This window comes from Diachasma alloeum, unplaced genomic scaffold (genome assembly GCF_001412515.2).
Source record: "Diachasma alloeum isolate Michigan unplaced genomic scaffold, Dall2.0 Dall_scaffold_00185, whole genome shotgun sequence".
NCBI lineage: Eukaryota > Metazoa > Arthropoda > Insecta > Hymenoptera > Braconidae > Diachasma > Diachasma alloeum.
Genome location: NW_021680351.1, coordinates 756,886 through 771,490, shown reverse-complemented (window position 1 = coordinate 771,490; position 14,605 = coordinate 756,886). Strand labels below are relative to the sequence as shown.

Genomic DNA, 14,605 nt, shown 5'->3' with positions numbered 1-14,605 from the left:
CCCCCCCTTCCCCTCTTCATAGACCATCGCATTTTCATCTAGGGGAAGTTGGGGTAACATGGACACTTTTGACTTTTAAAAAAATATTAGTGACAGGTTGAAATGTTGATGAAATTTAATCTTTTTTTTTTTTACTACAAAGAACAATTCTTTCCCTTTGTGATGAGCCTAAACTGAGCTCCATTGATACATTTGTTTCTGAGTTATGAATAATTTTAAAAACGTCGAAAGTGTCCATTTTACCCTACCCTCCCCTATATAGACGCAACTTCATCTTTTCTGTATCAATTTTTATTTTAATTAATTTCGTATTAGCCTAATGTGCAGTTTGAAACGAAAATCAAGGCCAATGTTCATCTCAAGGGGAGAGTGGGGTAAAACGGGTCCCTTTGATTTTTTCAAAAATGTTAACAGCTCATTCAGTTTTAAATAAAATAAAATAATTTTTTTCCATGGAAACTAGACTTATTCCCCTTTAGAATGAGCCTAGACTGATCTCAATTGATGAATTTGTTTGAGTTATGAGAATTACAAAAAAAAATCGAAAGGGGCTGTTTTATTCTTTTATCTTCGTTTCTAGTCCGCGGAGGCGTCACTCCTTTTTGCATCTCTTTTTTGCCCCAAAATCTTGAATAAACAGTTATTTATTTATTAAATGTATCCATTCTTCACAATATCGTGATAAATTAATGGAAAAATTGGATGTGGAAATAATTGCTTAAACAATGAAATGTTCTTTCCCTCGAGTACCAAATTCATGATGTGAAAGGAGTGTTTTTAAATAATTTCTTTATTAAAATACTTAAAACAATTCAAATATGACGAACATGAAAGCTAACAATGTATTCAGCGTTTGTGCGCTGGACAGAAATGGCAAATGGATCAGTCGGATGAAAGGTAAATGCAACGAGACGTCTGGCGACAACAGGAGTCGTTCTCCCCAGCATCCCAGCGTACATTCGGAACTTCAGAAGGCCTGAGTCTCTAGCATAAAATCTGAGAAGAAAAATAAATCAGTCATTACTTCAGGAGACGAGGATTCGTCTGTTAAATTTTTTCATGCGTGGATTATTTTCAATTTTACGAAAATTGAATTTAATTTTTGTCGACTTGGGATTTTTCATCTGTTGATTATTGTCCTCTTACCTTATTGGATGCTCAGCACAGGCCTTTGGTCTCTCCATCATCGACACCCATTTATCATCGTAACAGAAGAGTGAGAGATCGAGATAGGGTGAACTAGAATACGATTGTGCACAGATTGGTAATTGCGAGAGCAATCTTTTAGTGGCTTCTGTCACACCACCGTATCTGGCACTCACAATCGTCTGTTTGAACCTCTGCTGCATCAGTCTAAAATCCAAAAGGAGAAATTTATATTTTTATTTTTAATTGTCATTTTTTATTGTCATTTTCGTTTTCATCTTCAGTTGCATCTTCATTTTCATTTTCATTTTAGGCATAAAGGCATAATCTTCATGACACAAAGCACCTTTTGTATTATCTATTCATAGAACAAATAGAACAAATGGTAATTTCGAGAAGAAACTACAATTTTCTTGACGAAAACTGTGTTATTGGGAAACCAAAATAATTTCGAGGGGGAAATTTTTTTGGGGGAAAAATATTCTTTCCTCGTCAATGTATTCTTTCTATAGTATAAACCTCTGCCTGCCAACAGTTCGAATTCTTCTAGAGATTTCTCACGATCATGACAAAAATTTCATTTCTGTGAAAGATATTAAATTTCTTTCTATCAAACTCCTCAATTTCCCTCAAGTAAATCTGTTCCATTCCATCAAATATTCTCACGTGGAACACACACCCAATTTTTTCTCTTAGTTCAATAATTTTGTAACAAAATAAATCCCACAAACGTACAGAATATTATGCAATGACCTCGAGTCTTTCAATATGTACAATAAAAACATTACCTGGCATAAATGTTGTTGGAAGGCGAGCAGATGTACTGGCAGTCGGCATTCCTGAAAAAATCACTGAAGTTCTCGAGTTGCGTGAGCATGTGAGGAGAGGCATTGTCATAGGCTGCGAGAACCTTCGCTGATACCATGTCGTAGACCACCAGCAGTGCAGGATGTGCATTAGGATCATTAGCTTGAAGGGTCGCCACCTCCTCACTTGCATACCTCACGAGGATATGATTGGTGTCAAGTAACTGCATTTTCCACATTCTCAGGGCATTGTACTGCAAGAAAAACTCCACAGATAATCATTTTGATCGAAGAATTTACCTCATTGTTTCATCATTCTGTTTTTTACTTGCGAATCGAAGCAAAATTCAGTAGCGAAGAGGTGAAACGGTACAAATCAATTTTGACTATTGACCTGTTTTCAATGAATATCTCGGAATCTAAGGGGGATAGCAAATTTTTGTTGTAACGTTTTCTGCAGAGCTGATTGAGAGCTACAACAAATGCAATTAAGAAAATTTCGCTATCTCCCTTAGATTCAGAAATATTCCTCAAAAACTAGACTGGGAGATAAGTCGACTTAAACCGTTTTATCGTCAAATTCGAAATTTCCTATTTTTAGTGTCAGGGTAACTAATTTTGCATGTATAATGTCCTAAAATAAATAATGCATGTATGTGCGTGTAATGAATTCAATAATTTTTGATTCTCAATTATAATTAATCGATTAATTCTCAATATCTGATTTTAATTTTTCAATTAATCAAATAATCATCATTCTTGCGAAGTTGATTACTAATTTATAAAATATTTGAAATTAAAATTTGAAAAATTGCAAATGTAATTGATAATTAATGTAATAAAATGATAATAAAATTTGAAAAATTCTGCAATACAGTTACCTGATTTTGTATGTAATAAAATCATTTGAATTCTTTACTACGATTTTGCCTACCTCTGCAGTGAACTCAATTGAAAGTACATCGTCGTAGAAATTCCATTCAAAAATATATTGTTTCATCATTACCTGATCGAAGTACTGGTAGAACCTTCGAAGCTCATAGGGGTCTCTCCCATTATCACTGATGTAAGCCGCTCTTTTGTACAGATAAACCAGTAATTTGTGTTTGAGAGAATTAATCGTTCCGTCTCGAAAGGGTCGAGAGTTTCCGCCCGGCCAGGCAGATGCCACCAGATAAGCCTCATCTTCCAAACAGAATCTTAAATTTGACAATGAAAAAAAAAACATTTTTTATGCGCAGTAATTGATTAATTAAAAATTGGAAATTGTGGAAAATTCCATCAGATTTCAATTGAACTTTTAAAAATTCCATCACTTTTGGTCCATTCTATTGAAAAATTCTGCAGCTTTGTAGAAAATATTACACAAAATCTTGACAGAAAATTGTGATGTCTGTTAGATTTTTAAAATGATTAACAAAAATCAATGGCTGATATTAAATGAACTCTTTCACAATTACGCAATTGGTAATTAGTTCATACCTTCCAATCGTTCGAACATTGATGAACATTCCATCCAGTATCTGAAAAATGTGTATCGTCTGATGTTGAACAGAGAGAACAGCTAAGATATCTTTGTACAAGTAAAGCCCTAGAGATAAACAAAAATAATTTACCAGAAAATGATTTTTTTTTTCAATGATTTGTTAAACTGTTTTTTTTTTGTGGAATTTACCTTGATTGTGGGAGAGATAAATTTTATCGGTATAAAAACGTCTAGTATCACAGAGTTTTCCACCCCTCAGGTCCACCAGGTGAAGACAGTAGTCCTCGAGAGGCGATCTGGGGTTCGGGGTGAGGGCTTCATTATTGGAATAAATCTGTGGAAATAGTTGAGAAATGAAAATGTTAATTAAAAACGTAAAAAAAAAGAAGACAAAAATGAATGTTTGAGACGTTGATTTTTTCTGTTTTTACCTGATAAAAATGAGGTCTCAAATCCTCAGGAATATGTTTAGCTGATCCCACAATTACATAACGTCCATCATCAGTAAATAAACTGCATTCTCTGTTCAATTGCTCATTACTATCGACAACATTCACCACACATTTTGGCTGAAAATAGAAAAATCAACTTCATGATTCAAATATCTCGAGAACTAGTGGCTGCAGCTAAAATAGTCTCTGAATCTTTTTTATAGCTCACAAAATTTCCAACAAAAAATGTCATGTAACATTTTCTCCTAAAACCCTTAATTATTGAGATAATTAAAAAAATGTAATGACTGAGGTGAAGTTCCCTGAACAAATGAAGTTTCTTTATACTTCAAATATCTCGAGAACTAGTGGCTGCAGCAGAAATAGTCTCTGAACCTTTTTTGTAGCTCACAAAATTTCCAGCAAAAAATGTCTTCTGACATTTCCTCTTAAACCCCTTCATTATCCAGGAAAATCCCAAAATGTTCCCGATTTCCTCAAAAAATCATGAAGCCCCTCGACAAACCTTGAAAAACCGATGGAAAATACTGCTTCGAATATCAAAAGACCTGTCGTCGTTCTTGTCCCCCATGAACTCGCCGTCGCAGTTGACCAGTAGTTCAGCAGCTGCAGAGGCCCCCTCATACTTGTAAACCTCAATCGAAGTCTGATCAGCGCTGAAAGCCACCAGGTACCTGCCATCGGGGCTGAACTTCCTCAGGAAGCACGGAGGTTTCTCCACGTTGACAACCGTGTAATTGGGAAAGACATTCTGGTAGAACTGTCGAGCATTGATGACATGAGTCCCCGGGTGTAGACACCCGATTGTTTCGCGTCGACGAAGTCTTATCACAATGTTCTGAGGCAGAAATTTTCGAGGCTTTATGGGACACTCCTCCGTCACAAACTCGATCTTTCCCTCCTTCTCAGTCATCATCGATCACTCAATCCACTCTCCATCCCTGATTGATTATTTTGAAAATAATTTCGCTTTGACAATGACCCAACGCTCGTCTATCTGAGACGAACACATCATTAGTCCAATATTTCAATTGAAATGAGTGCAAAGATGCCAGATTTTAAATTATATATCAGAAAGTAAAAACTTCAGAATTATAATTCACTCACATTAATCATGATAATGACTATTTTTTAATAAATAATGGTCCATAAACGTGGAAAGTCCCATGTCCCTACGCTCGCTCATTTGTCCCCATGCCCATGTCCCCATGAATGATATGGAAAGATTATATCCGAACTAATTACATCGTGAGTATCCTATTTGGGATAAAGCAACATTAAAAAATATCTCGAGGCACAAAATTATATTTCAACTGAACAGTCCAAACTTTTAAATGATTTTTTCATCCGTTTAGTCCATTACCAGTTGACAGTTGGTTGCTAAACGAGCATAGGATCAACGCCACTTCCATTGCACCTATTCTTATAATTCGACGTTTCAGTGAAATATTAAGATATCACTACGACTTATGTATTTTTATTGATTTTTTAACTTTCCAAAACCTCAGTCAAGGGATTTTTAATACCATTTTACTATTACAACGCAGATATCAACAATTTAAAAATTGTGAGTTTCTGAATTCACTCTGTCGTAGCACCAGTTGACGTGAATGGGATTTCTCTCTTATTCTTCAATAAATCACTGGTTCACTGGTGTCGAGACCTTTTCGAAACCTCAGTCAAGGGATTTTTAATCCCATTTTACTGTTACAACGCAGATATCAACATTTAAAAATTGAGTTTCTTGACTTGCGGCTTAAGAATTCACTCTGTCGTAGCACCAGTTGACGTGAGTGGGATTTCTCTCTCTTATTCTTCAATAAATTACTGTTCACTGGTGTCGAGACCTTTTCGAAACCTCAGTCAAGGGATTTTTAATCCCATTTTACTGTTACAACGCAGATATCAACATTTAAAAATTGAGTTTCTTGACTTGCGGCTTAAGAATTCACTCTGTCGTAGCACCAGTTGACGTGAGTGGGATTTCTCTCTCTTATTCTTCAATAAATTACTCTTCACTGGTGTCGAGACCTTTTCGAAACCTCAGTCAAGGGATTTTTAATCCCATTTTACTGTTACAACGCAGATATCAACATTTAAAAATTGAGTTTCTTGACTTGCGGCTTAAGAATTCACTCTGTCGTAGCACCAGTTGACGTGAGTGGGATTTCTCTCTCTTATTCTTCAATAAATTACTCTTCACTGGTGTCGATAACTGTCCTTATTAACTAAAATAATAACTCCACTCGTATTTCACTCTCGATAGACTCTTGGGACTGGCGAAATGATTAAAATGTGATAGCTCGCAGCACCTGAACGAGCACAGGGACAGGACGAGCATAAGTACATTTACCTGAGCTTAAAAAATTAGTGCAAAATCGAGTGTTGGGTTTTTTTTTCGGTAGAAAAGGTACAAAATTGGGCTTCGGAGTTGGGGATTTCGCGGTCTTGGGGTTCTGAAGAACAGCTGATGTTGTTGACGGTTTGTGGAGGGGCAGGGGGCAGCACTGGGGGGATTCTGTTGTCTTTTGGTTGAGTTGCCGAGAGGACTGCTCACACGTGGATTTGGGGAGTAGGAGAGAAAATTGTTGAGGAATTATTGGAGAATTGTTGAGAGAGGACTGGAGTTTTGGGGGTTATTTCCTTGAGATGTTTGGAAGAATTGTCAGCGCGAGCCACCGACGCATTTCGGTATGATATCCACGTGATTTTTTTCTGTATCTTTATCTCTATTTTTCTTGGAAACGACTCCAGGATAAAAGCCACACTGGACATTAACATTAAGTCAAACATTACATCAACTAGACAATGATAAGAAAAATAATATTATCATTCATCATTTTATCGTAGTCTTCCCTGTTGTTTTTTGGGAAGAATTTGTTGGCGTTTTGTTTTTATCAAAAAATTGAGCTTGTCTATACCTCAAATATCTCGAGAACTAGGGCCTGCAGCGAAAATAGCCTCTGAACCTTTTTTGTAGCTGACAAAATTTCCAACAAAAAATGTTTTATGATATTTCCTCCTAAACTCCTTCATTATGAAGAAAAATCCCAAAAATTCCCCGGAAACTAATGTGATTTTCCACGTTTCTGCTTCGCTTATTGATTTCATTTCATCGGAGTTTTCCTTGTTTTTTTTTAGGGGGGATATGGTGGCGTTTTGTTTTTGTTGTGATGAGAAAAATTCGTAATGTCAAAATTTTCCAGTTACTGTCGCGGGTGTGGAACGGCCAGTCTGGAGCACTGGCTGGCAAAAAAGCTGAGGAAAAAATGACAACACTCTTGAGGAGCAAATTTCCAAAAGCAGAAGTCATCGAAGTCACTGATATTTCGGGTAAAAAAAATTAAACACGAAAAATGGAAAAATTAATTTGCATTCTCCTTCGGAATTAATTTCATTTTTCATTTTTTTTACTGTCAGGTGGATGTGGAGCAATGTTTGAGATTAGTGTAATAGCCCCGGAATTCAAAGGATTGAACACAATCAAGCAACATCGATTAATAAACGAAGTAAGCACCAAACTTTCATCAATTGTTATTTTTTTTTCTCTATCATGTTGATCACTGGATGAGTGATAAATTTATTAATTGATTTTTCTCAAAAAGAAATTTTTTTTCTTCATATTTTTGACATCAATGACTTGACGGAGATTCATAGATTTTTTTCATTTAAAAAATTCATAGACATCGATAAATCTAAATTAATACTTTATCAATTGGTGACTTGAGAAGACAAAAACGATTAATTGATCATTTTACAAAGAATTCCTAAACATTAAATAAAAAAAAATCAAATTAAGTTGAATTAATTTTCTTCATTTTGTAAAGAATAAAATTTCAAGAGACACTTCATGTCAGTTTAAAACTTGAACAGTTTTAATACTTTATGAACTGTTCAATTATCTCGATCCTGAGAGATTTGAGAGAAAAAAAATTTGAGAAGGAAAATTTCAGAAAACGTTTTTATAAAATTTTCTTCTAGAACCTCTCCTCGCAGAGATAAATCCACAATTCCTAAAATAGTTTCAGATTCTTCTTCTACAATTTTCCGATTAAACGCAATTGATAATTAATCACCTTGTGATTATTTCAGACACTGAAAGATGAAATAAAGGACATGCACGGCATCAGGATCCACACGAGTCCCTCATCTTAGTTCCCCTCTCAATTTACAGTGAAATAATGTGTAAACTGCTCCGAGTAAAAAAAATGTAAATACTGTTTCCCAATAAAGTGATAAATCGAAGTAAAAATACAACTTATCTGACAGGAACTGCCCAGATTATAGAATTTAGTTCTAATTATCTTTAGTCCTCAAATTTTATGAGGAAAACGAAATAAAAACAAAATGAAGATAAATTGAATTAAATTTATAGCAAAAATTTGTTGAATATCCACCAGTTCCATCAATGATAATAAATAATTGAATAATTCTTCTAAAAATTTTTATGACGAAAAAATATAAAATAAAAATAAAATGAAGAGAAACTAAAATTAATTTATAGCAAAAATTTGTTGAATATCCACCAGTTCCATCAATGATAATAAATAATTGAATAATTCTTCTAAAAAATTTTATGACGAAAAAATATAAAATAAAAATAAAATGAAGAGAAACTAAAATAAATTTATAGCAAAAATTTGTTGAATGTCCATCTGTCCCATAAATGATCATCAATAATGAAAGAATTCTCCAATTATTCCAGGAATAAAAAGATTGGAAAAAGTCGATTCCAGTGAAATAATGTAACAACTAATGTAACATGAAAATTTAACTAACAAAATGATCATTGACCAGTGGTTATAGACCGACTGAGATTAAAAATCGGCGACTGGCGCCACCGGACGCGACGCGTCTCAACTTCCCTTCGAATCTTCAAATAACCGGGGCGGTTTTTCCTTTTGCAGTCTTCTGTCAAGCGATTCAACGAAGAAAACCCAGTAATCAGCACCAATTCCCCACCCCCAATCCCAGTGACAACAAACCCCAAGTGAAACAACATAAGTAATTAGCTCATCAAATGAATTCAAGTGATAAACGCTCACAGATGTGGCCCAGTGCTAGATGACTGTATTTTTGAGGTTAGTAACTCCTTAAAATCTCAAAAACCATCAATTAACAATGAATAAACATTCGCAACAATTGGATTTAAAAAAAAGTACTTTACCATTCGAAAAAAATTCTAGAAGAACTTTTGATTTTTTTATTGGGACTTTTCTATATAAAATGAATGTCCAGTGCTGATTTGTTGTGAAAAATACAACAACTATGGTCCAATAATTCGCACAAATCGACTATAGCTATTTATTAATGATGAATGAACATTTTCGATTGTTAAAAAAAATTCTAGAAGGGATTGTGACATTTTCTTATGTTTTTTAAAGTAAAATCATTATCACTGATGCTGATTTGTCATAAAAAATCCAATAACTATTTCCCAATATCTCCTCCAAATTAATTCCAACTATATATCAACAATAAATCAACATTTTCGATTATAAAAAAAAATTCTAGAAGGGATCGTGACATTTTATTGTGATTTTTAAAATAAAATCATTATCACTGATGCTGATTTGTCATAAAAATCCAACAACTACTGCCCAATATTTCCTCCAAATTAATTCCAACAATATATCAACAATAAATAAACATTTTCGATTATTAAAAAAAATTCTAGAAGGGATTGTGACATTTTCTTGTGATTTTTTAAATAAAATCATTATCACTGATGCTGATTTGTCATAAAAAATCCAACAACTATTGCCCAATATTTCTTCCAAATTAATTCCAATAATATATCAACAATAAATTAACATTTTCGATTGTTAAAAAAAATTCTAGAAGGGATCGTGACATTTTATTGTGATTTTTCTAGATAAAATGAGTATCACAGGTGCTGATTTGTCGTCAAAAATCCGACAACTATTGCCCAACAACTCATACAAATTGACTCCGAAATTACTGAACGACACGTGTGAGAACACCTCGGTGCAGCCTTTCCTGAGATGGTTCTGTGAGCACGTGGGCCAGGAGAATATTCTACTGAAGGAGGAGGTGCAACTGAGAAAACGTCTGCTGGAGACAGGGGCATGGCTGTCAGGTGACGAATTGGAGGCCGAGTTGCTCGGTGCAACTGGAGACACTCCGGAGCTGTTGAGGTTGGCGCAGATTGAGAGGATAAGCGATGGAGATGTTGGGAGGGAGTATGACGTGGAGAAGGAGGCGTACGACGCTGATGTCAGGGATGTTGAAGGGCTGGAGATGAGTTTAAAGACACTCAAGTGAGTATTTAAACCACTGCCCAATAATTTTTACAAATTGACTAATTTTATTAACGATAAATGAACATTTTTGATTGTTAAAAAAAATTCTAGAAGAAGATTTTTGTTTTTCGAGGCGAATATCTCGAAATCTAAGGGAGATGGTAAAATTTTTGTCATTACCTTTTTTGTAAGGCAAATCAAGGGCTATAAAAAAGGTTATTACGAAAATTCAGTTATCTCCCTCAGGTTCGGAGATATACTAAATTTATATCTGTAAAATTAAACTTGGTGGGGTTTCATGTGCCCTAACTACGTCCATAGCCCTTAAATTTCCTAATTTATAAGTATGTGAGATTTTCAGGGACTTGGAGGCCCAGTTGGACGAAAAAATTGAAGCCGAAGAGTCTCAACTCCACAAAATACAGATTCAGGAGAATAAAATCTACGAAGATTGTGCGAGTCTCGTTGACGAGTTTGATTCGGCCTGTCGTGAGGCTTACGAGGACGTCCAGAACCTCGTGGGAGTCTACGCCAATGCCGCTGAGAAGAAAGGACCTCCCATTGTGTGGACCCAAGTGCCTCTCGATCTCTTCATCAAACACACGGACACGTACAACAATTATTTGAGATTTCAAGTCAACAGAGAGTTGAAAAAAATGCAGAACGATGTGTTATCCACCAGCACCCACGATCATCTTTGCGATGAGGACTCCACCGAGCAGATGCAGAATGAAAGGGCGTATGAACTGATAACTTGCCAGAATATGTAAGACCAAATAATTCCCGAACTTGAAAAATTATTCTTTCATTTTATTTTAAGAAGAGCAAAGTCAATCCTCAGATTTTGGATTATCATTTGATTCCTTTCAGTTTAATAACATCAACTCTAGAAGAAATTGAAGCTAGAAAAAAATTATGTGGCGCTGAGGCGGTGGCAGCTCATGCCCTGGAGATATACAATAATGGAGAAATCAAATCCCCGGAGTCTGTTGCTCAAATGAAGTGAGAATTACCAATTAATTATTATTCACTAGATTGATAAAACGATGAACATCTCTGAGTCTGAGAGAGATGGAGGAAACGTTGACCTCATAAATAATTCCATCGAAAATAAATAGTTGAATTTCTTTTCAGTGGTTTTTAGTCAATTATCTTCATTCGTCAGAAGTAATTCTTCGCTATTCCGAAAACTAGGGATTTTACGATGAAATGTGTCAAGATCTTTTTTGTAGCGGACAAAATTTCCGACAAAAAATATCATTTGACATTTTTGTCCACAACCACTCGTTATCGAGATCTAGTCTTATGTTTAAGAAAACGTGAACAATCAATTCGTCTTGTCTGATTTGTTTCGTCATTTCTTTACATCTCTTCCCTTCATTCGTTGAAAAATTACCCTTTAAATTGTTTTCTAGAGTTGAAATGGCAGAATTAATATCCAGACGAGACATCCTCGAGGAAACGAATCTACTAATGGACACTAGACTGCAAGAGGCTGCAAACTACTACGGAAAATTCGTAATAACTAGAATTCTTCTTGAGAATGGTCAGGCACGTTTGGAGCGCAGAAAAAAACGACTCTCGAAGATCGAGAGACTTTTGCACTTTGCTCGTGACATGGGTCATGCACACTCAGATTTACTGTCGATACTCATGCAAGTGCAATTGCGAAAACTCAATGAAATTGTTGAATTCGTTAACGACGCGAGGTATCATCTTGCTGCTGAGTATTCACACGCTTCCAAGAGATGTGTGAGTATCTGTTTCTTTAAAAATATATATGAGTACATGATTGATAACCGAGACGATGAAAATGATAATCGCGATTAGAAATACCAGAACTCATTGAAGATAATCTCCTTTACACCAACTTCTCTCATCTACTAATGATATTTTCACAAATATCTCTGAAACCAGTGGATTCAGGGGAAAATGTCAAACTACATTTTTTGTGGGGAATTTAATTCTCTGCAAAAAAGGTAGAGTGACATTTTCCCGTAAACTCAATGGTTTACGATATATCAGGGAAATACTGATAAGAAATTTTTGAAAAAATTATTGACACCATTTTGCTCCTCAGTTTCTTTGACTAAAGATTTTTGTTGAATTGCTTCAGTTCAATTAATTGATTTTTCAGGAGTTTATGCAAAAGGAGCAGGAGAAATACAATTCGATAATGACGGCACCGTCGTACAAACAGAATATTTTCAACGAGTTATTTTCATCGCTGGTTCTTGGAAAGGAAAAACAGACGGATGCATTGGATTTATCGACAAAACAGTACGATGAATTATTGATGGAGAACAGGAGAATGAAGGAGGAAATTCTGGGCTCTAATTTGGACACGAGAATCGACATACTGGGGCCTCTGTAAGTCCAACAATAATTTTTACAGATTAAATATGAAAAAACAAGTCGACAAGTGCATTTTTTTGTAAATGAGTATAGCTAATGCATTAGCAATTTGCTTCCGAATGAGTTCTCTTTTTTTTAAATTCTTTTGATTTGAGAAAAAATAAAAAACAACAAAAAAAAATATATTGGAAACTTAGTGAACAATAGTGAAAAATAGTGAATTAATTGTTCATCACATTTCAATTTTGATTCATCAGCGAGAAAGACGTGATGACTCTTTACGATCACGAGACGTCTGAGGGACTGACGAAGAGTTTTAAACTGATGCCTTACAAAATATCCACTCAACTGGAGGAAGTGACGAGCAACGTCGAAGCAGCTCAAACCGCTGTTAATGAAGCTAGGAAAAAGTTCAAGGATATTGTGGTAATTTGAACTTCATTAATTTGCCTCAGCCATATTTCGACATAATCATAATGTCTGAGTAACATTATTTCATTGCATGCAGAGTCAGCCGACTGTATTCGACAATTTTAACATTTTTATTGAAATGATTTTGTTTGCGTTTTCATTTTTATTTAATTTTTTTAATTTCTCAATTTTTTTTCCGTTTTCATCAATCTAATTTGGCCAAAATTTCAAGTATTTTATAGATCAGTAATTGAGTTCAAAAGAGTGAGGATTATTCGTTAATGAGAAATTAAATAGAATTTTCTATAGAATTAGCTAGATTTGTCTATTGATTTTTTCGTCCGTTTTGATGCGTTAAAATTCACTCAACTGAATTCCCCTCTTCCCCTCTCACTGCCTCGAGCACATATAATCGACCACTCGATTGTTTCGTTGGTTTTCAGACTAAGACTGCAAGTGGCTCCCTAGAGCGTGAGAAATCAATCCTCTGGCAGAGATTTTTATCCGACCCCGAGACCCTGAAAGCTAGGTACGACGAGGCCCAGCGAATTGTCGATCGTTCCCACTTCGTCAACTCCCTGGACTCGTGAGGAACAATTTTTGTACTTTTATAATCCCAAGTGTTCTCAAATTATTATGGATAATTAACTGATTAATAAATGAATTATAAGATTTTTTTAAATTAAAACAGCTCAGTGTTGATATTTATTTCTACCTGGACTCCTTCACTCAACTGGAATTGATCAGATTGTAAAAATAATTGATGTGTGGGCAGTTGATACTCGCTCAACGGAATGGCTGCGGTGGCTCGAAAAAAAATTCTATTGTCAGCGTAAAGCGAATGTTAGAGCAGCAGAATCAAACGAATGCTAAATTTCATGGAGAGAAATGTCTCAAAAATTTTTGGAGAAACGATTTTAATGAATAGCATGAAATCTCATACGAATTTCGGTGTTTGTGAATTTTTTTATACGAGGAAAGGAGAGCTACCAAAAACGTTACTGATGAGAATTGAAAATTAATCACGAAATAATGCAACACAAAGAAAAGACAATTTTCAAAAAAATCAAAAAATCTACTAAAAAAAATGAAATTTTTTTTTTCAATTAAATTTTTTTTCAATTGAAATAATTTTTTATAAATATTGAAAAGCGCATGGGTTTATAAAAACCACGTTTATCATAAAATAAAAAATAAGATAAAACAAAAGTGACACTAACTTCACAGAAAATGTTCAGATGAGAAAAGCAACGAATGCATTCTGAAGGGACAAATGGGCATTCCTAAAAATTCACCAAAATCTGTTCAAATTTTTCTGAAAAAAAAATCAAAATTGTTGAAACTTCAAAAAACTTCAGTTTTACGTATTTTTCTTTAATTTTTTTCAAACCCATTCTATCCCTCAAATCCGCTCCAAAAATCTAAAAAAAAAATTCTCTCTCCCCCCCTCCCCCAAGCCCTCTCTTGCCCTTCTTCAAGAACTATAATAAATCCCCGGAAATCCCCCCCACCGACCGGCCGAAACATCAAATCGCACGCGCGTACGTTATACTGCCCCAACATGACGTATCCGTCGATTCTCGTGTAACCTTGATCCGCGGCATCCAGACACTCCCCCCATGCCCTTTCCCAAACATGTACATCCTCCATCACATCCCAATCACCCCCCCCCCCCCCCCCCCCCCC

The 14,605-nt window shown here is 35.1% G+C and overlaps 3 protein-coding genes across 7 annotated transcripts in view; 2 read left to right on the top strand and 1 right to left on the bottom strand.

Annotated features, from left to right (window-relative positions):
• Window positions 1–772: 772 nt before the first annotated feature.
• The window catches only part of LOC107048075 (DET1 homolog), a 42,863-nt gene continuing 29,030 nt past the window's right edge, over window positions 773–14,605 (bottom strand). The window contains exons 1-10 of one of the 5 annotated variants that reach the window (XM_029126764.1): window positions 5,254–6,383; window positions 4,998–5,147; window positions 4,396–4,887; window positions 3,870–4,007; window positions 3,628–3,772; window positions 3,435–3,543; window positions 2,959–3,151; window positions 1,935–2,218; window positions 1,147–1,353; window positions 773–996 (exon numbers count right to left, since the gene is read on the bottom strand). In XM_029126764.1, coding sequence (XP_028982597.1) covers window positions 813–996; window positions 1,147–1,353; window positions 1,935–2,218; window positions 2,959–3,151; window positions 3,435–3,543; window positions 3,628–3,772; window positions 3,870–4,007; window positions 4,396–4,806 — 1,671 coding nt within the window. In that variant the 5' untranslated portion in view covers window positions 4,807–4,887; window positions 4,998–5,147; window positions 5,254–6,383 and the 3' untranslated portion in view covers window positions 773–812. Of the gene's footprint in view, window positions 997–1,146; window positions 1,354–1,934; window positions 2,219–2,958; window positions 3,152–3,434; window positions 3,544–3,627; window positions 3,773–3,869; window positions 4,008–4,395; window positions 5,148–5,253; window positions 6,384–14,605 lie in introns of those variants that run through there. The other 4 variants (XM_029126763.1, XM_029126767.1, XM_029126765.1 and 1 more) reach the window with 4 other exon arrangements.
• Window positions 6,394–8,147, top strand: LOC107048080 (bolA-like protein 3). Its single transcript, XM_015271052.2, has 4 exons — window positions 6,394–6,581; window positions 7,097–7,223; window positions 7,311–7,399; window positions 7,983–8,147. Exons 1-4 carry the CDS (start codon window positions 6,540–6,542, stop codon window positions 8,043–8,045), a joined length of 321 nt encoding a protein of 106 aa, XP_015126538.1. The 5' UTR covers window positions 6,394–6,539; the 3' UTR covers window positions 8,046–8,147.
• LOC107048074 lies at window positions 8,770–13,577 on the top strand. The gene is made up of 8 exons (XM_015271037.1): window positions 8,770–8,971; window positions 9,766–10,171; window positions 10,515–10,919; window positions 11,024–11,155; window positions 11,569–11,905; window positions 12,291–12,523; window positions 12,766–12,934; window positions 13,363–13,577. The coding sequence occupies exons 2-8, from the start codon at window positions 9,771–9,773 to the stop codon at window positions 13,507–13,509; spliced, it is 1,824 nt and encodes a 607-aa protein (XP_015126523.1). The 5' UTR covers window positions 8,770–8,971; window positions 9,766–9,770; the 3' UTR covers window positions 13,510–13,577.